The sequence below is a fragment of the Pollicipes pollicipes genome, unplaced genomic scaffold (assembly GCF_011947565.3).
Source record: "Pollicipes pollicipes isolate AB1234 unplaced genomic scaffold, Ppol_2.1 Scaffold_7262;HRSCAF=8765_pilon_pilon_pilon, whole genome shotgun sequence".
Classification (NCBI taxonomy): Eukaryota; Metazoa; Arthropoda; class Thecostraca; order Pollicipedomorpha; family Pollicipedidae; genus Pollicipes; species Pollicipes pollicipes.
This window is the reverse complement of record NW_023597055.1, coordinates 2091810-2118118: the sequence shown is the minus strand read 5'-3', so window position 1 is coordinate 2118118 and position 26309 is coordinate 2091810. Positions and strand designations below refer to the sequence as shown.

Sequence of the window (26309 nt, the reverse complement as noted above, 5' to 3'; positions counted from 1 at the left end):
CCCCGGCCAGGACAGCGGGCGGCACCGGGACCACTGGTCTCTGTCTTAGCTGGGCCAGCCGCACCGGCGCTGATCCGCCAAACGGCACTGTTGAGATTGACCGCTGAGATTGACCGCTGAGACCGTCCGCTGAGACTGACCGCTGAGACTGACCGCTGAGCCTGACTGTTTAGACCGTCCGCTGAGACTAACCACTGAGAATGACTGCTGGGGCTGACAGCTGAGACTGAGCGCTGAGACTGACGGCTGAGACTGACCGCTGAGACCGTCCGCTGAGACTGACCACTGAGACTGACCACTGAGACTGACCGCTGAAACTGGCTACTGAGACCGTCCGCTGAGACTGACCACTAAGACTGACCGCTGAGACTGACCACTGAGCCTAACCGCTGAGACCGTCCGCTGAGACTGACCACTGAGACTGATCGCTGAGACTGACCGCTGACACTGACCGCTGAGACTGACCGCTGAGACTGATCACTGCATCGCAGGCTTCACACAGCGTGACGGTCCTGCGGAGGCCAGATCTCATGCCCGTGTACGGCAGGTGTACACGGCGCGCCAGGGGTCGATGGCGGACTCGTGAGCCGCAGTGAGATGGCGGCCGACGCCGCCTCTTCGTCCTGACCTGCCCGTCCGCTAGGTCTCTGAAGGATGGGACCCGCAACACCCATCTCCTGCCGCCGGTCGCCTGCTTCCTCCCCACTTGGAGACACCTGTATTGACAGCAGTGGCACGCTCCCAGTGCAAGGCGGGGAAAGCACAACACATATTGATGCCAGGTATTATGTTTTAAAATCACGCCTGACTGCGTTAAGCAAAATATGACGTAGTCAAGTCGTGCTTAATGCAATGTGTCGAACAACGGCCACAGCCGCACTACGTCCACACCGTTGTCTACGACAGTCCCCCCTCCCCCTTCCCCCCCCCCCCTGATCAACAGGTGCCGACGGTAGCTCCACCCCGACAGGTGGCGCTCTACGAGACAGGACCAGCTCCACCTCAGACGGCGCTGGCGGTGGCGCGTGGGGGGGGGGGGGGGGCGTGAATTGGCCGGGCCGCCGGCCGGTCACGCCGCAGCTGCGCCACTAATGGCCCGGTCACGCGCCGCGCCACGCCGGCACCGGCGGACGACGGCTGGCGTAGGGGCCCCGGACTCGGAGTCCGCCTGACTCGGAGGCCCGGCTGGTGGCGATGTTGGACTCGGCAGAGGTCAGGACGGCGGGTGATCTGAGCCCTGAGGGCGGATGGAGTCGAGTGATGGCGGGAAGATGTCGAAGTATCAAGGCGCGACACAAGGAGACCACGGGAACAAGTGGCATCAGGCAGTCGACTTATGGCTGTTATGTCCTGAAATTCAGCAAGTCGGACCACGTTTTCAGACGTGTGGGGGGCTGAAGACAGAAGGCGGTCAAAATCGAGCCTATGGAGGACTGAAGACAAAAGACAGGGCAAATCCTCTCTTGGAGGCCGTTGCAGCAAAAAATAAGTCACTTTGTCATTTGTTCGGAAACCGGATGAAAAAACTCATTTTGCACTTGACTTCCGAAGGGAACGGGGCGTTCAAGTACCATCGTCTGGCCTTGAAGTCAGTCGCGTCGTTTTCTAGCATCCCACAAGGCCTGACGCATTTATTCCAGTCGTTTTGGGAAAAACGTGAAATTGTTAATTTCCTCCGTCTCGACATTTGAGCGTTTACGTCGATTGATTCGGTCACGCCGAATCACGTTGCCGGCATCTGAAAGCCAGGACCGGCGAGTTTCTCCTACTGTTACCGTTTTGTTAGGGCCATTGGCAGCGCACTTTATGCGTTGTGAAAAGAACTGATGCAGCCGCCTGGCTGGCGGATGGAAGGGAGGAAAACCCTTCACCACAGGTATGCGGCGCCGAGTGCCACGCGCCCCATTCGGAAATGACCCCTTCAACTGCCTTCTGGTTTCAATCAACTGCCTTTGGTTTCAATCAGCTGCTTTGGTTGCGTCATTCGGTTGGCGTTGGGGTAACGGCTGGCTCGTCACACAGCGACCCGCCATCGGCCGGTTAAGCCGACCCACACGGGAGGCAACCACCGGCAGTTCATACATAGACCAGGTTCTAAAGCGTCCTGCAGCGCCTCGCGCCGGTTTCGCCGCGAACGTCGCGTCAGTTTCGTCGCCAAAGTCGCGCCAGTTCTGTCACGGGTCCCACGCCGTTTTCGCCGCAAATGCGGCGTCAGTTTCCACGCCGATGCTGCGCCGATACGTCGAGACGCCGACAGCGTGGCGGTCGTCATGGAAACCTCTGGAGGGCGGGAAACGCTGGGAAGCGGCGCCGCAGGGAGAGCGTGGGCCCAGGCTACCCGCGGCTCCCGAGGCTGGACTTCAGTGACGCAATACGCCAAGCTCCTGTCCCGCGTTCGTGGTTGGGGGCCCATCAGGTAGTGCCGGTAAACCAGAACAGGTCGGGATTGTCAGTCACACATATTCACACCCGGCTCAAAGTGCGTGAGGAACCCCGGGCGCCTTGACGTTGTAGTCTGTCAATTCACCGGCTGCAAAACGGGATTCTCTGCCAGAGGCTGATTGGTTGCAAACCGTTGGGTATCCTGTGTCTGTTCCAGCCGTGGAGCCAAAAGTTTTCTTCCCTGCTAACGGCGCTTAAGCTTAACTTTGTGCATCACACGTGACGGACGACCGCTGTTACGTCATGCCAATGATGACGGCACGACTTCAATAAAATGCACCTCACGGCGAGGAATGTCGGCTCACTTCGGCACTTTTGATACGTGCTGAGCCACGGCCAGTACATCGAACGACCTGCACCCGTGCCGGCCGGCGCCCCTGCACCTGCCCAGCCTCGTGAGCGGACCAGGCGGGAGGCGAGCCACTGGACCGGATCGCCGTGGACAGGTTCGGCAGCCGCCTCCCCGCCCTCTCCCCGCCCGCGGCACGGTCGGCTCTGGCGGAAGGCAGGGGAGAGGGCGGGTCCGGGCGTGGACGCCACATCAGAGAGGGTGAGCCCCGTCAGCAGAGTAGGACGGCCCTGACCGTCACACAGCGCGGAACCGCCCGCGGGGTGGGATTACGACCCTGCCGTCCCCTGCAGCAGCCGGCGAGAGCCACCGGGGCTCCGCCGAGGACAGCGTCAGCCAGAGAAAGCAAGCGGAAGCCGACGCGGGAGCCGAGGGGCCACACCGACCGACGTTCTCACGTTCTCACGCGCGGCCGCGGCACGCTCACGGACGACGGATCGGCGAGCTCTCCGGAGAACGCTGCCGCCGCTGCCGCCGCCGCCGCCGCCGCCGCCGCCGCCGCCGGGCGGGGAGGGGTGATTACTGGCCGGTGGCAGGTGCTCACTGGACATCCGGTCGGCTGCGTACCGCAGGGGTCCCGCCGGAGGCGCGCCGCGCGCCGGGCAGAGCCTGGGTGACGTCACAACCTGAGCGGAGCGTGACGGAGCTCCGTTACTCTCCGCGTAACGGAGGACGGACGCGGACGGAGCATCGCCGTTGTCGGTGTGAGACTTGTCAGAGCTCGCCAATCTCTGTGGCTTTGTTGGTCGGGAAAATATGGTCGCCTCTTACTGCGCGGAACCACGACAGACCACTGCCATTGGTGACCCGAGATAGAACTCCGTCGTTCGTTAGGTATCGTCTCATCGTAGCTCCGTGTTTCGCGGCGCCGCACGGGGAGCCGGGACAGGGCAGCGCCAATCTATGCTCGGTGTGTCAGGACAGAGCTACGGCACTCGCGTACAGCCTCTCCATCGGCTGGTCGGCGCAGACAACGCCTCCTCCGACGTCAGGGAGCCGCGGCTCGCCTCCTCTGACGTTAGGGAGCCGCAGCTCGCCTCCTCCGACGTCAGGGAGCCGCAGCTCGCCTCCTCTGACGTTGGGGAGCCGCAGCTCACCTCCTCCGACGGCAGAGAGCCGGGGCTCGCCTCCTCCGACGTCAGGGAGCCGCAGTTCGCCTCCTCTGACGTTAGGGAGCCGCAGCTCGCCTCCTCCGACGTCAGGGAGCCGGGGCTCGCCTCCTCCGACGTCAGGGAGCCGCAGTTCGCCTCTTCCGACGTCAGAGAGCCGGGGCTCGCCTCCTCCGACGTCAGGGAGCCGCAGTTCGCCTCTTCCGACGTTAAGAAGCCGCAGCTCCCCTTCTCTGACGTCAGGGAGCCGCGGCTTCCCTCCTCCGACGTCAGGGAGCCGCGGCTCGCCTCTTCCGACGTCAGGGCGTCGCAGCTCGCCTCCTCCGACGTCAAGGAGCCGCAGCTCGCCGCAGCTCCCCTTCTCTGACGTCAGGGAGCCGCGGCTTGCCTCCTCCGACGTCAGGGCGTCGCAGCTCGCCTCCTCCGACGTCAAGGAGCCGCAGCTCGCCTCCTCCAACGTCAAGGAGCCGCGGCTCGTTTCCTTTACCGTCAGAGAGCCGCGTCTCAGCACCGGTTGGTCGTCACGCCGCCGGCGCTCCGGCGTCACGTTCATACAGGACGCTCACAGGGCTCCTCCGCCGCGGGATGACAGCGCGAGCGAGACCTCACGCCGCTTCCAGAGCGCCAGACGACTCACACGCCGTGTGTACGCGCTTTGTTGACGGGCTTCTGCGCTGTCATGGTGCCCGCCCTCGGAGCCGTCGCCTTTTCAAAACGTTTCGAAAGCAGAGGAATCATGCTCCTGCCTACGCGGACATTAGTGCCGCCACCAAAGCAGAGGTTGCCGCTCCCTGAGCACAGTGCTGGCTTATCCGCTCGGAATGTGAGGCGTTCGTTCGCATTTTGATGGTGATTTAGCGATTTAGCCCATAGGGCTCTTTGCCTGAAACTCAAGAATGTTGCTGAAAGGCTCACAGAGATTACTGTGGTGTTGTTTTGAGACGGCAGAACATTTCGCATTGATTCTACTCTATTCATCCTGATTGCATGGACGACCTCAAGCCACTAAACATGGGCAGGCTCATTCGGTGGGGCAAACAAGCCTCAAAAACAGAATGCGATTTGATACTCCGTGACACTCCGCTAGTTTGTATATCTCGCCGATTAAGGAAGCAAGCGGCCAGCGCACCGCTGCAACAACAGCCAACCGTTTCACCCCGGATTCATCCGGTCGCGGGCCGCCGCCGCTCCCTTGGGCATTACATCAACGGCAGAGGCGTTATCCATGATGTCAGCATTCCACTCTCCTCCGCGAATCGCGCCATCAGCCGCGGTATATGCACCATGGGCTGAGTCTGTCTGCATCGCGCAGTGTGGCACGGGCTGGGCGCCGCATCGGCGGCCATCGGATGACATGTGGCAGCCGACCACATGGCGCTAGCGCACAAGATAAAGCCAGTCTGCTGGGCCGCCTCCTGGACATGCTCGTCACGTGCGGGGCGACACCCCCGGGCGGCCTCGGCGAGGAGATCCAGACGAGCGAGGAGTGGAGGGAGTGGGCTGCTTCTCCCTGCAGACCACTCCCTCCTCCGCCGGCCCACTCACCGGGCCCGTTTCGCCGGCGTCGCCTGACGCCCCGCCGCGCCCCGCTCTGTGGGCCCGGCGGCGGTGACCGGCCGGCCAGGGTCGGCCTTCTCCGCCGGCGCCGGCTGGCCGGCCTTGGCCAGCTGGGCCTCCGTCCGGTCTGGGCCGTCTCGGCTCCGCTGGAGAGGTCAAGAGTCACCCGGCTGCCGTGCTCGGAGCGGGGCTCGACTCGACTCGAAGCGCTCGAGCCCGGGCGCGGCGCACGGCGGCAGTTTTGCTGACTGAGTCGAGTCGCCGGCCGGCGCTGTATGCATGACGTAACCGCTGCCTGGGTCGCCGGGGTAACAAATCCGGCGGCTTTTGTGCAGCTCGGGTAATTTTTGTGTTGTGCCCGCATAAAACGTAATCTTAGAAGATTGGACACAGTGAAATAGGCTTTGGGCTCATTAACCTCACTCATTAACCTTTCAGGCTCATTAAGTCATATGGTTACGCTCCAGGCAGCTTGTTAAAGCCAGCCTCATAAAACTGTACCGAAAATTAAACCTCGGCGAACTTGATCGGCTTTCACACTCATCTCACAACTAAGTGTTCACATGCACACTTCAGGGGCTTGTTCGCAAACTCGCAGAGCCGAGCAACCTCGTGGAAACTGCACATACACTCGGTGTTGTAGGCAGCTGATTTCCCCTGGCACGACGTCCGCACTCACACCGGGTCACGTGACACGTCGGCAAGACACAGCCGCCGTGACCGCGGCCGGCAGCGCGCCCTGAGCGGTCACGTGACGCGCCAGCTCGGTAGCAGCACCGCCGCCGGCGTCGCGCGCGCTGATTGAGTCCTGGCGTGACGGCGGCCGCGCCGCGCGGCCGAAGCCGCAGCCGGCCGGGCGAGTGGCGGCGCGGAGCCAGAGCCGGTCGGCCAGGCTCCGAAGCAGAATCCGCGACAGGACTAGGCGGCCGGGCTCAGAAGCAGGTTCAAAGCCGGGGCCAGCCGGGCTGTCACTTATTTCATCAGAGTAAGAGAGAGCGTCGGCCCCGGCAAGTCTCAATCCCTTTTCGGCTAAGTTTTACATAAGAAGCCTCCGGTTCCATCCGTGGTTTTGCCAGTCGTAATGGCGCGGCCATAACTAGAGCCGATCAACAAATGCTCGACGATGATAACGTATTGCACAACGCCCACCATTTCCCGACCCCATCAGCCCTGCAGGAGAGCGGAGCCGATGTTTCGCCTGAGACCGAAGCACCGAACGGCATGGCACCTTGCGACATTGTTCACCTTGAGGGCTACGGTTGAGGGGTTAATGCACCAGGTGAATGCTGTCTTTAAATATGCATCACTCGCTCGTCCTCCTCTGCAATCGGGGCAACGGCCGCACCACCAGCGCGCTTGTAAAGAGGCGTAATGAGAATGATGTAATCAGCGGTCGGGAGAACTCAACCGGATCGCACACGGCTGGAAGCAAGGGGACTGCCCCGAGAGGAGACTGGCCTTAAAGGAGACCGTTCTGAGAGGAAACTGTGCTGAGAGGAGACTGTTCTGAGAGGAGACTGTCCTGAGAGGATACCGTTCTGAGAGGAGACTGTTCTGGGAAGACTGCCCCGAGAGGAGACTGCCCCGAGAGGAGACTGTCCTGCGAGGAGACCGTTCTGAGAGGAGACTGTCCTGAGAGGAGACTGTTTTGAGGGAGACCGCCCCGAGAGGAGACTGTCCTGAGAGGGCACTGTCCTGAAAGGAGACTGTTCTGAGAGGAGACTGTCCTGAGAGGAGACTGTTCTGACTGATCAGTTTCACTCGATCTCCCACGCTGCTGTTGGGTGACGTTTATAGCTCTGAAAGCATGACAAAGTACACGGGAACGTACGTGGGCAAACTTCTGTTGTACTTCAATCAGTGAGGAGGGACGTAAAACGAAACGTCAAGGAGATGGGGATACATGTTCAGTCGTGGCATTACGGATCGGTTCCATCGTTTGCAGCATGTAGGTACCTCTTGGACGTGTCCATCGCTCTCTGGTCGCCGCCTGGATCTGTCACCACCTCGGCACTCCCCTGGTTTTATCGGGAGCTTGTCCATCGCGTTGTTTAAAGTCCTTTGATTGCGCTGGTGGTCTGGACGCCCTGTGGTTCTTACGCATGCGCATGTTTAGTTACATTCAGGGGAATGGGCCTCCCCTGAGATGATTTAACAGGAAGGAACACATCAGATTTTAGATGAAGTGTGTGCACTCCCATGATTGTTTTTCTACCACATTTACCCGGTTTACCTATCCTGTTACTTCTAACGAAGTCTTTCAGATGTTGTTTTCGCGTTCACCTGCATAGACGAGAGAAATATTGCGTGGCAGTAAAATACAACTTCGTTTTGTTTGGGACCAGCAATCCAAGTGCACACATTTTCTGCTTTGTTTTCTCAGTGCTAAGCTGTCTCGGAAAGTGGATGATCAGTATCTAACCAGAAGTGCTCGTTGAGCTGTTCCCGATGGTCGTTAAGCTGCATACATAATACATGGGACCATTTGCATAGCTACAAGACTCAAGAGGCACGATTTGGATAAGATTATTACAAGGTGCCTTTGTCTGGTCGAAGGCAGGCCTAAAAATTATTGCAAGCTTATCGGGTAGGCTAGGAAGTATAATGGCAGCATAACACGTAGATATACATTTTGATACACCGAACGTCAACGTATTTTTTTACTGAAAGCATGAGATTTCGTGCTCCCTCAGTCGTCTGCTGCAGTTTGTAGCCTGACAGGTGTTTTGTAATTCAATATAAACAAAAAATGTTCTTGAAAACTGGCATAGACATGCTAGCGATTTCCACCAAAAGACCACCAACAAATTCGTCGCTGGAAACGTGCAGGTGTTTCATTTTGATTTAAGAGGGTGGTATTCGAAGCCGCCCCGAGCCACTGCCGTTCATGGTCCACTTGTTCGTGTCCAAAAATGCTGGAAGGTGTCTAGGGGGGGGGGGGGGCTTTGAGTCCGAGTGTGTGTCCGCACACTGGCGGTCTTCTAACAACCTTGTCTCGTTGAACCACAACATAACGCAACGCGCCATTTATTACTGTCTAGGAGTGGTGTCTTAATGTTTATGCACCGGCGTCTGCTCGGAATGAAATACTACAGCGTCTATTGTTGTTAGTTATGAAATACTACGACGTTTCCATTTAAGCGACCGGGTCAAATGATTGGCAACAATTCAACCAGCACCCGGGGCTGCTTCTGGGACGTAACGCTCGCGAATCGTCCGACAGTGTCACGGTCATGATTGCAGAAGATGACACTCGCTCGGATATCTTGCCTCCGAGCAGCAGCTCGTTTGTGGGAACTTACCTTCAGCAAGGATCCCTGAAGCCAGCAGTAAGAGTAGCGCCAGCAGCAGGCTGCATCTCACTGTCGCAACGCCGCTACCCATGCTGGTAACTGCAGACTTCAAGGGCTGGTTCGCAGTCCAAACGTTTCAGTCCACTGACACCACGTACCACGTACCGCTGATCAGTCTAACGTCGCACCCGCCCACCCATCTCGGAGGCCGCGCCACGACTGGATCTTCAAGACGGTGGTGCTCCGAGCGGCGCGGCGCGGCACGAGGGCCGAGTCCATGACAGCGCCGGCGGGGGAGGCCACTAACCCGCGCTTGCAGGTGCAGTGAAAGTGCAAGCGACTAATCGGCTCTCTCGTGGGCTAATGCCTTTCGTTGACCTTTCCTGACAGTGTTCATAAAGTACGGCCGCTATGCACGGCTTGCAAGGTCGGCAGCATGCGACTTTGCCGAACACGGGTAACCGGACCAGTGTAGAGACGTGGCAGACGAAGGACGGGAATGCAAACGCTGGGCGAGCTTATCAGACCGCGTGGAGCGTGAACCGCTTAGCTCGGTAATGTTGAGTCCCCAGCGGTAAGTGGCCTTGCCAAGAAAAGGTAAATAAACCAGATAAGCCCATTCTTTCTAGATTGCTCATTAAACTTTCGAAAGTGACCATGTCCGATTGATCTCCTGATCTTTTATGTCATTTTCTGTGGAAAGATGGCTAGGCATGATCACCGCTGGATCTTTTGATCATGTCCGGAAACTGATGCAGATATGAACAATCGAGGACCAGACAGCATTTTCAGGCCCTGTCTGCCAGACCGCACTGCCTGCCACTTAATGTCAGAAAAAATAAATGAGTCAAATGATCCTTCTCTCTCAGGCGAACTCATAAATCTCTTGTAAGTGGTCACGTCCCATTAGTCTCTTGACTCTTTCGGAAACTCAGGTGTGTAAAAAAATAATTGGTCAATGGACACAATGGCCGCGGTGCTTTATGATCATGTCCAAACACTGATATAGACAATAATCGCGAAACAGATGCTTTTCAAAGGACCTGAATCATCTCGGGCTGCCAGCCACTGGGCGTTTCGGGGTCCAGTGCAAGTGTTTTCCACAAAATTCAAGTTACAATATGCATCACTATGACCATTACGTATGTTTCAGGATCATGAAAGTGTATCCCAGCTGCAAAAAAAATATCGGATGCCAGGTCTCATCCGGAACCAGTGTGGAAGTCTTGGAGCAAGTCTGACAAGACGCCCCGGTTACATCTCGCATTGCCTGGAACGCAGTTTCTTAACTTCACTATTCGTGGACCCCCGCTCTGTCCGTGGTCCAGATCCGCATGTCGTTGCTGTCATGACACAGATCTGGATCTCGCCCTGACTATGATGCATGTTCAGATCTCGCTCCGATCGTGGTCCCGATCCTGAGCTCACTCCTGTCGCGGTCCAAATCCGGATCTCGATCCGCGCATGACCCAGAACCGGACCTCGCCTCCCGACGCGCAGCCGATCGCTCACACGCGCCTCGATGCGGGCCGATTGTGCCCGCTCGTCGCCACATTAGCGCTGTCGGCGGCGCAGCTGCCCGGTCCTCGTCGGGCCAGGCGAGCCGGAGATATGGAACGCCCAGTTCCCATGCGTTCCCGGCAGATTCGTCTCCGGTTCGGTCGAGGAGGCGCGGGGAGACGCCCAGCCTTCAGGCCCTGCCTGCGATAGCGCTTCTCTCGGCCTGAATAGACCGCTGTTGATGAGCTAGCGAGCCGCCAGCGGCACGCCTCGGTTTGTTTTCACTTTATGTGCTTGTTTGACAAATGCCATGAATCTTGTTGAACTGGTGTGTGCTGAAAAATAGCCTTTAAAGGTCAAGATATCGGTGAAGCTCGGCAGTGTATGCTGTTGTCGGACCCTTTATGCTAAGCTGCCAGGGGGTTGTTGATCAATCAGAAGCTTTGCACGGATTCTCCCAATTCGTCCGAATGGCTCTACACGCTCTGGTGTCACATAAATCGAGGTACCCTGGCACTCGATGTTTGGGGACCGTCTACATTGGTCTAGGTTTCTTTCCACTTGAAACTTCAATCTTCTCCGGGCCCTCTCCGTGAACATATCTGAGCACTCTTGATCACAAGGGGGCCCGCCACGTTGGTCATGGGCATTTAACATTGGCTCGAAGGACCCTAAGCTGTTGTCCAGGGGACTTTACGTTCATCTGCAAAGGTACTCTCGATCGCTCAGGAGCATTACTTCATGTACATCGGTCCTGGGTAATCTCTGTTTTGCTCAGAGGGCCCTGTACTCCGGCTGGGACTGTGTATGTTGGCCTACCGGAGACTCAATCCTCAAGCGGCCCTCCCCATTAATCACGGTTTCTTCTCTTTCACTCGGAGGACCCTACTCTGTTGACGGGGGCCTCTTTGTTGGCTTGCCTCCGCACCCTCGATCGCTTAGGTGTCGTCCGCATTCGTCTTGTCTTTTTCGATTTTATTGGAGGTTATACGCTGTTGACGGGGACTAAAATGTAAATGGGCCGGGGCACTCTTGATCGCTCCGCACCCCTTCACAATAATCACGGGCTCTTTCGCTGGAGTCACTCTCTCCGTCTCCGAAGGACATCACTCTGTTGCCGCAACGCCACGTGTGCTTGCGAGCGCCAGCACTTCAGTCACTCATGGTGTTTTGCCTGCTCGCTTGTATGGTTCTAGCTGAAGTAATCCATGAACATCACTCCCGAGAGCTATGCGATGACGATTTTCCTTGACGCCTCAGTCGCAGAGCAGCAGTCAAATGCGGCCCGATTAATTTTTACACGCCATTGCCGAGGGAAGTTTTACGAGCCGCTGACGTCGTTTGTGTCATTTCCGTTGGTTTTGGGTTTGTGACTTTTTTCGCTTGTGCGTCATGGTCTTAAGACATTTTGAATCATAGCATATGTTGTACTCTTTCATTACAAGGTAGGCAAAAACCCTGCCTTAGTCATTAGTCACCAGCTGATCGCATCGACTAGCCGGCTTGCCACTGGAAGATGGCAAGCTGTAACTGTAGCTGACATTGGAATCAAACGTCCTGCTTGGTTACGATGTTCAACTCATTTTATCATATCTTCACCCATATGCTTAGCTCCAGAATAAATGGAAGAATCCACGATGATCTTCCATCCACTTGAGAAAATGGAAGTGCTCCATGTATGCATACACGTGGCATGCGTAGTTTCCTAGGGCTGCGCACAGGAAGATGGTTTTCGGTGCAAAAACCATACATAAGAATTGTAAAATATAATGGCCGAAGTCGGAGGATTTTTTGAGTAGTTAAAATGTCCAGGGGCCCACTATGTTGCGTGGCCACCCCCCCCCCCCCCCCTTAGCGAAATCCTAGATCCGTCACTGCATGTATGACATAAGTTTGGCACGTACATATATGCCAGTTGTTCGTGCCTCATGTCTTCTAATCTTTATCAACAGGTAGGTTAAGGTGGGGATATTTGGGCCATCTTGGACTTGTCATGTTTTCCGCACTACAGCGAACTCACTATGCGAGAAGAGAACGTCGAACTCATAGGGTTTGGTAATCAGTGAAGTTGCCATAGATGCCGTCTTTTTGTTTCTGCCTTGCGCGTGACAAAATCGATCGTGAAAAAAACAAATCGAATTTCAACATTTCGGTTAAAGTCGAGCACGTCGAGATAAATGGGCCACCAAATAGCATGCAGTATGAGAGAGAATAGGCCATTTTGGAATGAGACAACATTTTAGAGTAGAACAGCAGATTTTTCACTGGGATGAAGTAAATCACAAACCTCCCAGGCGGACAAATGAAACAAACATGAAGCAATCGTATCTGCAAGCATTCATGTAAACTGGCTGTACCATTAACAAATGGTGAGAAGACGATGGGTTGCGCAAATGTAGAAAAGGGCAACAGGACCCCAATCTGTGTCGCGTTACAGCATCAAAAAATGAAAACTGTCGATAAAGTTGGAAGCAGCTTTTGTCGAAAATGTTGTGCAGCTCCTTCAGCTCATCTCCCCAGAACCCAGATTAACCTGAAAACCAAGCAGCTTCTTCAAGCGATTCCTCGCTACGATTTGACATGAGAACAACGCTTAGAAACCAAAGTTATACATTGTTGCCGTTTCCTATGCAGCCAGGTCTCTCCATCCAACCGTGCAATTCGAAATGAGTTTCTCAGTTTGGAAAAGCAGCGTAACCTAGAATCATGAATCTGGGAGCTTGAGAATTATATATTTATATATATATATATATATATATATATATATATATATATATATATACATAGATGCATAAAAACCAGTCCCATCCTCAGATTCTTGCAAAGAAAAAACAGCATAAGAGTCTTGCAACACGTTTATATCTAATAAAATCACCGTCCTAATCGCGGGTTCCTCGACACGTTCCGCGTCATCGCAGAGCCTCCCTCCTGGGCCGTTGAGCTTACGCGTCCACCACAACTGACGTTTTTTGGATTAACCTTCAGATATCTGACCGGCAGAGTCAACTGGTAACAGCGAAAGATTGGTCACACGACCTTCCGCCGACCTTCCGCCTCTGCCAGCTGTGCTCCTCCAATGCAAGGCGATCAAGTCCAAGTAGCGTTAACCGTGTCGTAGGTCGAACGACACGCTCAAGGTCACACGACTGTTTGTTGATATGCAGGGGCGAGACCAAGGAGGAGAGCCGAGGGGGTCGAGTCCCCCTCGGCCAAGCGTTTTATACTATATGCGGGATCATTTGGCAGGAGTGTTGCACAAACTCGCAGGATTTGGAAGGAATATGACGCCATCACCTGAAGAAAACCGGCTATCTGCCTGTCGGTTGTGCAAACAGTTTACCACTTGCAACTGGCGACGACAGTAAAACAGCGCTAGGGAACGAGACATCTTGTGTAAAAACAGAGGCTGCGGGCCGTCAGGGATACCCACTAACCGATGGCCAGGCCAGACGTAACTACTGACCGAAAACGTTTCCGCCACCGCTAGTCGACAGGTAACCGACGGTATTTCCTTTCACTCTTTCTAGTCGCCGCGCTAGATACGCCACCGCCGGTTTGTGTGCGCCGTAAACAGCAAATAAAAGAGCGGCGTTGGGTACCATCGCAAGGAGCTGGTGGCAAATCACCCGATCAATCAGTTCCTCGACATCGAAGCTCTCCATCACGGGCGCGAACCGCTCGAGGCCGATCCATCAGAGCCTCCTCAGCCGTCAGACACCGTCTGCTGGCGCCACTGAGTGGCCGCCTGCCCACTCTGTCCGCCTGGTTCGACTGATGACCAGCCTCACGCAGCTGGCTGTCCTGTTCGCCAGCTTTATCGGGGACGAGGCGGCGGCTGGCGCACGCAGTTCGTCGGGCGTGCGGGCGCAGCTGGGGCGAATAGCAGCGGAATGTGGTGTGCACAAACGCAGGCTGCACATCTGCGAAATCAGCCATAGGGTTGACAAAGGGCCCCTGATAGTAAAAGTTCCCCCCCAAAAAAATAGCTGGATATGGTCTATTTGTTGACAAAGGTTTTTCACATTACACATACATCTATATACATCTATATACATCTATATACGTATATGCATACATAAATGTACATGTGTGTGTGGTGTGTGTGTGTGTGTGTGTGTGTGTGTGTGTGGTGTGTGTGTGTGTGTGTGTGTGTGTGTGTTGTGTGTGCGTGCGTGTACGTGCGTGCCATGCGTGCGTGCGTGCGTGTGTGTGTGTGTGTTATGCATTTTTCCTTCAATAACTGAAATCAAGGCCAGACGCTACCGCCAGATCAATTCCGCATAAGGTTTATAGTGAATAAAGCGACAAAATCGTACGTTAAGTGACTGCATGAAATAAATCGCTGGCACTCCTCATTTTACAGTGGTCAAGTGGACTCCTTTAAACCGATAGAACTCAGGAACTTTGTCAGAATTTTTATCTGTACCGGGATATATAGGCAAGGACCCCGCAAATGTAGATTGAAGATCAAAATGGATCAACGTTTTGTAATAAAACGCGCCCGGATGGCCGGTTGGATACCCTTCGCTCGGGTGGGGGCCAATTTGACCCCCCCCCCCCTTCCTGAGGTCTCAGGAACTAAGAGGACTAGAGACACCAAATCAAAAGATGTGTTGGCCTGTACGTGAGCTCACTTAAGTCACCGTTCTAAGGTTCCTACGGTCATGACCTTCGCGTCAAATACGGTCAAACAAGGCCAAACGCTAAGTTTGTCTCCCAAGTATCCCCAGAACCTAGTATACCTGTACTAAGGAAAAGGTCACATGCTCATTTAAGGTCAGCGGCCTTGTTTGATCCTTTCGAAGGTCATGGTGACCAGAGCATAGAATACTGCTTTAAGTTTTGTATCTAAATAAGCGACAAAATAACGCTAGGCAGTACGTTCCTAAACAAAAACATTGACCTGGGTCATTTTGGATCGGTGACCTATGATGACTTTTAAAAAGTTTGTGGAAGATGTCTTCTGCGGTTTCTGTCATCAATAAATTCGAAATGAGCACCAGAAACTATTCCATACAGCAAGCCCTGGCGTAATTTTACAAGTTGGGTTTGACCTTGGTCTGACATTCAAACGTGACCCTAGATTAATGGAATTTTGAGTCATCTAATTGTTGTGTTACTTAAAAAAGTATCTCAGATGTGTGGCTTTGTCTAACGCTCTGCTGTTCCATCAAATTGAACGATTCCCCAGAAATTGACTTCGCTGAATTCATGGCTGGACTTTGACCTGCCGTGGGTCGGCGACCTTACAAGGTACCTCTAATTTTTTGATACTACACGATTCGCTATTCACTTGTCTATAGGTATGCAAAATTTGGCGCGACTTCACCACACCGTTAAAAACTATTCCGGAAAAACCCTGGTGGGGGGGGGGGACAATTTGACTCCTACCCGAGCGCGTGTCACCATGGCCAAGCCATGTTTGTCTGTAAGTGTTCAGCATTCAGTTAGAATCGGTCAATGATGCAACTTCATGTGACGTAGTTTTTGGCATGGCCACCCGCATACCTTAGCAACAAAAACCTCCTACGCCAGGCGTTGCAGTCTCCATAGACCGCGCGGCGTCAGGCATAAAATCGTACATTTAGAGATTTTCTGGGCGTATACCTTACCTGTATGATTGTTAGATTAATGACGATAACGTTTTGGCCTTTATTGTACTGCGAAGAAGTGCTAGAATCTGGTGGTGGAACTGACACAGGCAAAAGTATAGTTTCTATTTTTCCGTGTTGCTGTAGCTGTCGTCTGCCTAGAGGATAACCTGGAGGTTGTAAAAAATACATTCATTCAAATCTTTGAGCTCTACGAATTAATTTTGAAAGACACTCAGAAACATTATTTTACGATAGTCGTTGTTGCGCTCACGGCCTAACCGCTTGGCGTTACTTGCAATGGCCAATGCCGTTCGCTTTTACGGAAGCTGTAACCCAGCCAACGCTGTGATTGTTACCTTAGATTGTCGGGATGCTATTAGGGCTTTACGACGCACTCAGCTGCTGAAGCTATATGGCGTCGCCTGCCTCTCACCCTGGCAGGAAGGGCGAGCACCACGGAGAATCGAACCCCTTACCTCTGGTTTCCCAGACGCGCAGTGGTTGACGCAGGCGCGTTAACCACTACACTATCGGCACCCAGCGCGCAGGCTCAAACCCTTTGATGTTATTTATTTCACTGATCGATTCTGCAAAAGATAGAACGTTCTCAGGCAAACATGGGAGGAACACTGTGTCAGGGGTCCATATCGGTGCAAAAGGTGTCCTTACCGACATTTGAGATCACGGTACCATGGGCGGGGTCCTAAATGTGACCGACGGCCCGCCCTTCGGACCATTCAGCGCCCCAATCGGGCACTTGATCTTTGGTCTCGAGAGACCCTTCGGCCCCTCTTCGGGCCCCCTCAAACACCGCTCCGACTCCGGATCACTTGCCGCCACAGGAACCCTGTTGGGCACTATGGCCCCTAACCGACACAAGAGCCCCTCATTGTGTCAGGGACCCCAGCTATTGCAAATCGTGGGCCCCGGCCTCGTTCCTGCTTGGGAAACGGATTTCAAGGGCTCGGACGGACATGGAGCCGACTGCTCGGTGTTCGTAGTCTCTGGCCGGCTTAGGCACCCGCGTTGTCCCAGGGGCTCTTCAAACGATGCAAGGGTACCTCTGACTGATATTTCAGGTCACGACCCTACGGGCCGCTATTTTGCTATGTGGCCTGCAGCCAGCCACTCGGGCCCTTATGCCCTCCGACCGGGCCTTTGATCGTCGGTTCCGGTGGGTCGCCAGATCTCTTTTCGGGCCTCATCGAACACTTCCATTGGTCAGGTGGGCCCTTTGCAAGCACACTGTTAGCGCTGTGGACCCCAGACAGATTCAAGGTCCCTGATCAGTGTAAATCACTCGTCTGGCCGACATATAGGCCCATATCAATTTAGGGGTCCGCGATCGGCGGAAAAGCCCTTTGACTGCTGAGAGCCCGCTGCCGCAGGCCGGGCCGCCAAACAAGACTTCGACCGGCCTCTGGTGCCCTTAGACCCTCAAATGGAGCCCTTGATTGTCGGATCCGGGGGCCCCCTAGGTTCTTTGGGCCTCCTCGAACACTGCTTCTGGCCGACTAGGGAGTCCTTGCCAACACAGGGCCCCATTAGTGGCTATGGGACCCTGACAGACGCTGGGGCACGACCAATTTAGATCGCTGACTCCGGCTGTGTTCCTGCCTGGGAAATGAGCCCCCAGACCCATGTCACCACGGAGGCGACTTTGCCTTACTGGTGGTGTCTGACCGACATAGAAGCCCTTATCGACTCAGGGCACAGGGCCCGGTCGCTGGCATTGGAGTGCTTGACCCTGCGGGCCGGGGCCCCTGAATGCGACCTCCGGCATGATCTTCGGACCCTAAATCGTTGGTTCCGGGGGGCCCTTTGGGCCCCTCAGAATCTAAGGGAGGGGAGGGACATGTGCTCCCATCCCCCCCCCCCCAAAGCGCTACTGGTGGGAACTATGGGAGTCTGGTTTGCAATTGCATGATCGGTGCATTTGTTGTCGTCACCCCGCAGTCGTGTCCGTGTTGTTATTGCTCCGTAGTAACCATGACATGCATGGCGACGCATTGTTCTATTCTTCCCGATGAAAAACTTGCAAGGACTTTCCACTCCGCAGAAAACCTGCCGTAAACACAGTCTGGTGTTTGAACTTTTTATTAGAAACCGGAAATACAACATAATGCATACAAAACACCGCCGAGCTGGTCTGTCCCAAGTGGGCGCTGGTGGGCGCCCCCTGACCCGCCCCTCCCCAGCCGGCCCGACATCTGCCTTGCCGGGGGGACGGGGGGGGGGGAGGCGGCCCCCGGGAGGACCGCCACCGCCCTGATCGCGGCGGTGCAGCAGACGCGACCGGGCGTCGGCTGGCGACCCTCGCTAGTCCGGCTTCTGCGGAGGAGGGGCCGGGTCAGCGTCAGGACCGGGCGTGGCCGCCGCTGGCCGCGCGCCAGACAGTGGAGGCACAGCGGCCGTCGTGGCATGCGGACGGACCCGTGCATCCGACGGGCACAGCGCACTGTTCGTTGGAATGTCCGGGAATGAAAACGACATACGTAGAGTGTTGCTCATCTTGTATGTACATGTATGTGTGTGTGTGTATGTATGTATGTATGTGTGTGTATGTGTGTGTGTATGTATGTGTCTGTATGTATGTATGTATGTATGTATGTATGTATGTATGTATGTATGTATGTATGTATGTATGTATGTATGTATGTATGTATGTATGTATGTATGTATGTATGTATTTGTGCATGTATGTATTTGTGTGTGTGTTTTTTTATATAAAGTTTATGTATGTATCGCGACCAATAGCAGCAGAGTGCTGAAGACGTATGGTGGAAGCGCCACTGAAGGCTGTGTAAGTCTATAGCACGCTTTATACCAATGATTTCATACGCCAACACTAACGATATATTGTGTCCTGTTGCGATGCTGTGATGCATTACCACGCCCTGCTACCTGGTGGAGCACAAACGGGCCAGGGGCAGGGGAGCAGTAGCAACATTCCACAACGAACAAATCAGCCATAACTCCAGGCGTGGAACGGTGGAAGTTCAGTGACAGTCGGGCCTGTCTCCCCCACCGCACGTGTTCAACATTCCCGCGCGCGCCACCCGAAAGCACGCCCGAATTAAGCGCCACCCCACGTGCCTGCGTTCACGAGCTGGCACGTGCCTGCAGCTCGTGAAGGCAGCCAGCCGGCGCTCCCGTGTTATTGAGCGTCGCCCGCTGCGGCCCCCGGCACGGCCGCCGGCCAGCCGGCCTTGCTGCCGCGGCGGATTACAGAGGCCGCTCGCTCGGCGTACGTGCCCTGTCGTGTCGTGAGTGCACGGCCGCGCGATCCAGTGACAGCTGGAGTTTTCCTCCGGCCTAAAGCGGTACGTGTCTTCCTGCATGGAAGATTAGCATGAACCGCGTCAGTCGCGGCTCGAAGCGCACTGGAGTGCGGGCTGAGGCACGGGCTCAAAGGGTGGTCCGATCCACTCAGATTTGAGTGGTCGAAGCGTGCCGCAATGACTTCGTTCAGCACTGTTTGTATGGAAAAGTAGCATTGGTCGCGTGGTAGGCGAATGAGGAATCCAACTGCACGGGAATATCGGTAGAAACAAACACACGCCGAGATTTCCTCTGTTTGTGACCAGCCAACAGTAGCAGTAATTCATTTATCAAGTAATGCAAGGCATTTTGCAAAACATTATGTTTTTGGTAATCAAGGCAACATTACTTTGAGCCACTAAATTTTAGTATTAATCACAAGGCTAGAACAAAACCCTTACAAAAGCTAGGATGATGAATTATGCTAACCTCCTGCTTAGAAAGGCTAAGCCCACTCAGTCCAGCTTGACACAAGTGAATTAGCATTAACGGCGGTAAAAATGGAAATTATGAATGGCTAGTTAGACATCACTCGCAGACATTATCTGCTCAAACTAACTTAACTCGACACAATTCACCTATTTCCATTTTCTTACAGATACCGAGATACGACGCCTACTGCAGTGGGTGAAGAGCATGCTTTGTGTTTGCTGCAGCGCGACGCGGGCGCGACCTTGCGCTTGCTGCAGAATGAGACAAGACCGGCCAGGCTCGCCGCTGCGGTGAGAACCGAGCCTGACAACACTCACCGCGATCGGGGGGAGAGCCTGACCCGGTATCCGCCACCGTTGGAGGGGGATCCCTGCGGTTTGTGTGGGGATGGGGGGGGGGGAGAGCACGGCCTCTTGTTCCTGCAGCACGAGGCCGCTCTACCAGACACTCCCACAGCGGGTGACATGTCTGCCGTCGCGTCTGCCGCCGCGTCTGGAGGATCCTCTACAGTTTGTGTAGGGACAGCGGGGGGGGGGGGGGGCACGGCCTTTTTGGTACGGGGCCGTCTTACGACGCATTCCCACAGCAGATGACCAGTCTGCCGCCGCGTCTACCGGCGCGTCGGCCGCAGCGGAACGCGTCCCGTTCCCCGCGCCGGCCGCACCATCGCCCGAGCCGTACCTTGTGCTTGCTGCAGTAGGAGGTGAAGCTGCTCTCGTCCAGCTGGCATCCGGCCTCCTCGGCGCAGGGCACGTGGAAGCCCAGCCGGCAGCCCTTGCCCAGGCAGCCGACCGTGGCGCCCACGTGTCGACACACCGAACAGATCTGAGGCAGGCGTCCGGCGGAGGGGTCACGCGGCGGGCCGAGGAGTCAAACAGCGGACGGAGTCACACATCGGGAGGAGGCGTGACACAGTGGACGGAGTCACACACCGGGCGGAGGCGTGACACAGCGGACGGAGTCACACACCGGGCGGAGGCGTGACACAGTAGACGGAGTCACACACCGGGCGGAGGCGTGACACAGTGGACGGAGTCACACACCGGGCGGAGGCGTCACACAGCGACTGGAGGCATCACACAGTGTGTCACGGTCCCCTGACAGGCGAGGCGCCCTGCGATGTCACGTGACCGCAGGCGAGCCACACACGTCCTCCGTGGATCAGCCCGGCGGCGACCGGCCACTAGGTACAGCCTGTGTAACTAGACAGCTTTAACGCGACATAAGGCAGCGCCGACACGCTAAATGAGTCTCACTTAGCCCACCCCAGTCCCTGAGCTGGCCGGGATAATATATATATATATATATATATATATATATATATATATATATATATATATGAGCTGATACTCGCGCTGCGCCGTCGCCGGCGGCCGCGGGGCGGTCGTGGCCGCCGCGCCGTGACCCGGCCTGACCTCTGCGCGGCTGGCGGTGACAGCCTCCTCGACGCCCTGCACGCGGCCGGCGGCCAGCTGCAGCTGCGGGCTCCAGGCCAGGCACGACTCGTGGAACCACGTCTCCAGCCGGTCGCCCAGCCGCGCCGTCTCGAAGTGGTGCGCCGCGCCGGCGCTGGGGCCGGCGCCGGAGCCGGCCGCTGCCGCCGGGTCCGCCGCCTCCTGACGAGGGATGCTGGTATCAGGCGGGTCAGACGGGTCAGGTGGGTCAGATGGGTGGGTGGGTCAGGTGGGTCGCAGGCTGCGCCGATCCGGCCCGGCGCCTACACTGGCACCGCAATAACGTGTGTGATAGTCCTGGTGTGTGGCATGGCATCGGAGGTCCTCACAATAGCCAGCTAAACCAAGCAGCCATGCACGTTCCAAGAGCTCTGCATGATTCTTAGAACTGAGAGCACGTGCAGATTACCATTGAACCCTGCATTAGACGATTCGCACACCCCAGACAAGGGTTAGCTTTACAAGCTTACTTCCGAGGCTCTGGGGACAAAGCTAATTTTTGCATGCTGAACAATACTCAGATTCTGCCGTCATGCAATGGCCAGTTTCCAGAAAATGTGTTACGCCTCGCGTGCACATACACCTATGGAAGCGTTTCCATGTTTGCTGTCACAAAAGGAGCCCATGTCACAGCCGGGCTGGTAAGTAAAAGCAGCTCTGTCTCTTCGCAACGCTGCGACGACTCGCCGACACACGGCCCCTATATGGAAACAGACACTGTGGCAGTAGCTGTCCATAATACGCAGCTGTCCGCACCACGGGGATACCGGCCACCACTTCATGACCCCTGGACTGTTGAAATACCGGGCGGACGGCCAACATTTTCCGGCTTTCGTACGGGGCGGATCTGCAGGCTGGCCGCTGTAAATGCGCCGATTATGCGCCGATAAATGCGCCGATGCGCCGAAACAGCCGCTTCGCGTCTTATCTGACAGCCTCGGGACCGACAGTCGCGCCGCCGACACTCCGTTTTCGCCGTCCGGGTCACGGAGTGACTCGCGCTGCAGGTCAGCCCGTCACCAAAAAAACGCTGAAGCATGGCGCGCCCCTTCCACATAGCGTATGCTGAGAGAAGCGACCTCTCGCCGGGTTGTATGCCGTTTCGAATATTAGCGCCCAACCAGTTCAAAACCACACAAGCAGCACTGTCACAGGTAACCAACAGCCACGCGAACTGAATGCCGCAGATACAACACACGCACAGCAAGACACGGACCAGCGAAGCCCCAGCCAACCTCCATTCTACACTGAGCCCTTTGACCCCGCCCACCTCCACCGCCCTCCACTCGCCGGCACTTACCGGCGCCTCACGCTGGCTGCGTCGTCGCTGCCGCTGCTTGGCCGTCGTGCCGGCCGCCTCCTGGCGGCGACGCACGAAGTACGGCCCGTACAGGTCACCGAGCCGGCTGGCGTGCGTGCGCCGGCCGCAGAACACGCACGTCCACGTCGGGTCCGGCGCGAACGCGTCGTAGTTCTTGGCGTAGGCGCTGGAGAAGCCGACGCGCGGCTGGCCGGGGATCGCCTCCAGGTCGCAGGAGACGGGCGGCCGGCGCCGCGCCGCCGGCGCCTCCAGGTCACCCTGCGAGTTCACCACGCGCAAGGCGTGCGGGTCGGCGCCGCCCACCTGCAGGTAGGGGCCGCGCGGCTCAGGCCGACCGCGTCCCGCGCGGCCGCGCGCCGCCTCCGGCGCGGCGGCGGCCGCGCGCGTGCCGCGGCGCCGGGCGGCCGGGCGCCGCCGCCGGCCGCCCGCGGTAGACGGCGCCACCGGCGCGTCGGCAGACGGCGCCACCAGCGCGGGCGGGGCAGTGACGACGACGGCGGCGGTGGTCGCGAGGAGCGGGTCCGCTGGCGGATGGGGCCGGCACGTCAGCCGACGGCAGCGGCGACACCGGCGCCGGCGGCGGCGGCGGCGGAGGCGGCGGCGGGCCCTCGCCACCGGCCGCCTGCCAGCTCTTCTTGGCGCCGTCATCGTTCCAGCAGCGCCACTTGGCCTCTCCGTCCGCGTGCGACACACTGGACGGAAGCGGGGCAGGTCAGGGCGAGACGGCCACGCGGCACACCGGGCCCAACACCGCGACCGCTCAGCGGCAACAGCAGAGTCCGCCAAGGTTAACGAGATAGCCAAACCAATACCAGCACCATCATTATCGCCTGAGCACGTGATATGGCGGCGATTGAGCGACGCACACGGCATAACATATTCCAGGAGGCAAAACATGCTACGTCTGCAGCTTACAGAGTAGATTCGCGACAAAAAAAAAATCAGCTAGATCACAGCTTTCGTAGTCAAACTTTCGTATTCAACAGAACAGTTGTCAATACCGAGGTATGTAAAATAATAAAGAAAACGCTGCCGTGATTGCCACCCCGACAGCCACGGCATCAGACAACCATCACGGCGACCTCGGCGGTGACAGAAGCTGACGTCAGCGGCTACAGCAGCAGTGACAGCAGCGACGTCACCAGCTGCCTGCCGGACCGTACCCGTCCGGAATGTCGAGCGGCGGCGGCGACGAGGTCAGCATCGCGTCGCCCTCATCGACGGCGGCGGCGGCGGCGGAGGCGGCAGCGGGACCGAGCGCAGCCCCGCCATTAACGGGCCGCTCGCGGGAGGTGCGCCGCGCCGGTCCGGCCGGCTCCTCCTCCGTCACAGACCTGGGGAGGCCGGCGGGCGCGGCTCAGGCAGGGGTCACCCCTGGCGCGGCAGCCGGTCACGAGGCAGCGACGCTGGGGTGCGGGTGCTGTCCGCGGGGGCCGCGTCTGGGTCACGGTAGGAGGGACACAGGTGCAAGAGCACTGACCAAATGACAGACACAAGGGACAGGGGCGCTGATTAGGCTTCAGGGTCCCAGGAACACGGATACTATTTGGTAACAGGAGCACGGGCACTGACCTTTACGACAGGGCACGGCACACCAAAGGGAACGGCACATCAACCGACGGGTACGGTCGGACGGCACGACCACGGGTACCGGTCAGGTCACAGGCACACACGGACACCGCAGGCTCGGGCTACGTCCCCCATTTCCAACAGCTGTATACAATTTGAACCTATGACGTCAGAGGTAAGTGCGTCACAACAGGGTCCCACGGCGCAAAGGATAACTGCTTGCGTATGACGTAGACACTTGCGACGCCGCAGGCAGGTCCTTTGCCAGTGGGGAGTGCGGCCCTGAGGGCTTATGCGAGTTAAAGGGCACACACAGCTGACACCGGTGCTGGTCAGCTGACGAACACCGCATGGAGGCGTGGCTCACGTAGGCGCCGGGACATCGGTGACGACCTAACGGTGCGGATGACTGGCCCCGCCAGGAGCCAACCTGGGCCCGCCAGGAGCCCACCTGGGCCCATCAAGAGCCCACCTGGGCCCATCAGGAGCCCACCTGGGCCCGTCATAAGCCCACCTGGGGCGGTCAGGAGCCCACCTGGGCCCGCCAGGAGCCCACTTGGGCCCGCCAGGAGCCCACCTGACCCCGTCAGGAGCCTCCTAGTCCCACCAGAAGCTCACCTGGGCCCGTCAGGAGCCCACCTGAGCCCGTCACGAGCCCACCTGGACCTGTCAGGAGCCCACCTGAGCCCGTCAGGAGCCCACCTGGACCTGTCAGGAGCCCACCTGGGCCCGACAGGAGCCCACCTGACCCCGTCAGGAGCCCTCTGGTCCTGTCAGGAGCCAACCTGGGCCCGCCAGGCCGCTGCGGGTTTGGTCAGCACCCCGCGACCAACAGCATGACCGGCGTGGCAGCCTGGCCCACGCAGCACGCTGGTGCCAGGCGTGGAGGAGAGCACGGGGTTAAGCATGCGGACGACACAGCGGCTGACCGTTTGTCCCGGTAGTGTTTGGGTCAGGCTGTGGGGAAGAGCATGCACATGGTCGTCCGTCATCACCAAGACAGCGCGGCGAAACACGCCGCACAGCTTTGACGTCATGACTCGTCACATATAAACAGCCGGCACGTGCGCGGCATTGATGACGTCATCGCGCCGCGCCATGCCAGCGTCTGACCGGCGCCGTGCTGAACCAGAACCGGCCGGGTCACACGGCTGGACAAACTATGGCGGGTGCACGAAGCGCAGAAGACCACCAGAACACGGTGGGTACAACCCAGAACAGACCACAGTGGACGATGTGGACCGGACAGTGGCGAATAAGCCATGGAACGGACCATGGTGGACAAAACGCTGGCCACACCGCAGCATTCCAAATTCATCCGGCAGGGTGTGCAGAACGTACATATAAATTCACGCAGTCAGAAACCTCGCTCTCCTGTGACCCTGCACACAATTCGCTGTTGTTGTCGTAGGGGCTTTACGATGCACCCAGCTGCTGAGGCTATGTGGCGTCGCTTACCTTTCACTCTGGCAGAGAGCGCACGTCCCACGGGGAATCGAACCCTGCACCCGTGGTTTCCCAGGCGCCTAATGGTTACCGCGGACAAGTTAACCACTACACTACCGGCACACAGCCTGCGATGTGTTGCCCTTTGGCCCAGACCCTAGGCATCTGACATGCCCGGCCCATTCGGCAAGCCTGAGACGCCTTGATGCTGGGTTGACCGCCGCCCAGTTGGACGCTTACTGGTCAATGTTGAGCAAGAGGAGGGGCAACAGCCAGAGAACCCCCAGTTGGAGGTGTAATACCATGCAATTTTTTTGACATCCCTGCCACCCAAGAAGCCAAACATCGAAACTCTGCCAAACCACGGCGGGTCAACGGAGGGTCAACTGGCGGGTCAACTGCAGACCCGACCGTGGCGACCTTATTGTTGACCTGCCAACACCACACGAGCTGCACAGCACCGACTACAGCACGGACAGCCGCCCACATGCCGGAGCGCGGCGGCAGGGGCGGTGGCGAACCATCGGCCTGGAGCACGCCCTGGCGGCCGCCCACCTGAGCCGACCTGATTCGCTCACCGGAGTCGACCTGAGCCACTCACCTGGGCCGACCTGAGTCGCTTACCAAGTTGACCTGAGTCGCTTACCTGAGTCGACCGCGGGTCTTGGTGGGTGACACGCCGAACGGCTCCTTCATGTTGATGCTCAAATCGCCCACCGTCCGCTTCTTTCGCGGCGAGTGCGCCCTGCCGTGGCCGTTCGCCACACCCCTAGTTCTCGCCGCGGCCGCCGAGCGGCGTTTTACCACGGCCCGCCTCGCCACGAAGCCAGTGGCCGGCCGGCGTCGTCGGCGGCGCCTGCCGCCCCTGCCCGGCTTCGCCGACGCGCCGGCCGACGCCGACGTCCCGCTGGCCTCCCCGGCA

The 26309-nt window shown here is 57.3% G+C and overlaps 2 protein-coding genes across 2 annotated transcripts in view; one reads left to right on the top strand and one right to left on the bottom strand.

Moving 5' to 3' along the window:
- Positions 1-4267, top strand: part of LOC119114054 (LWamide neuropeptides-like) — a 6310-nt gene extending 2043 nt beyond the window's left edge. Inside the window, exon 2 of the mRNA XM_037238282.1 lies at positions 3784-4267. Within this exon, the coding sequence (XP_037094177.1) occupies positions 3784-4267 (484 nt within the window). The remainder of the gene's footprint in view (positions 1-3783) is intronic.
- Positions 4268-17925: 13658 nt separating this feature from the next.
- Positions 17926-26228, bottom strand: LOC119114052 (transcription factor 20). Its single transcript, XM_037238280.1, has 7 exons — positions 26034-26228; positions 23536-23706; positions 22845-23064; positions 22352-22675; positions 21013-21213; positions 20279-20422; positions 17926-18175 (listed from the first exon to the last, which is right to left on the bottom strand). The coding sequence occupies exons 1-7, from the start codon at positions 26081-26083 to the stop codon at positions 18164-18166; spliced, it is 1122 nt and encodes a 373-aa protein (XP_037094175.1). The 5' UTR covers positions 26084-26228; the 3' UTR covers positions 17926-18163.
- Positions 26229-26309: the final 81 nt, after the last annotated feature.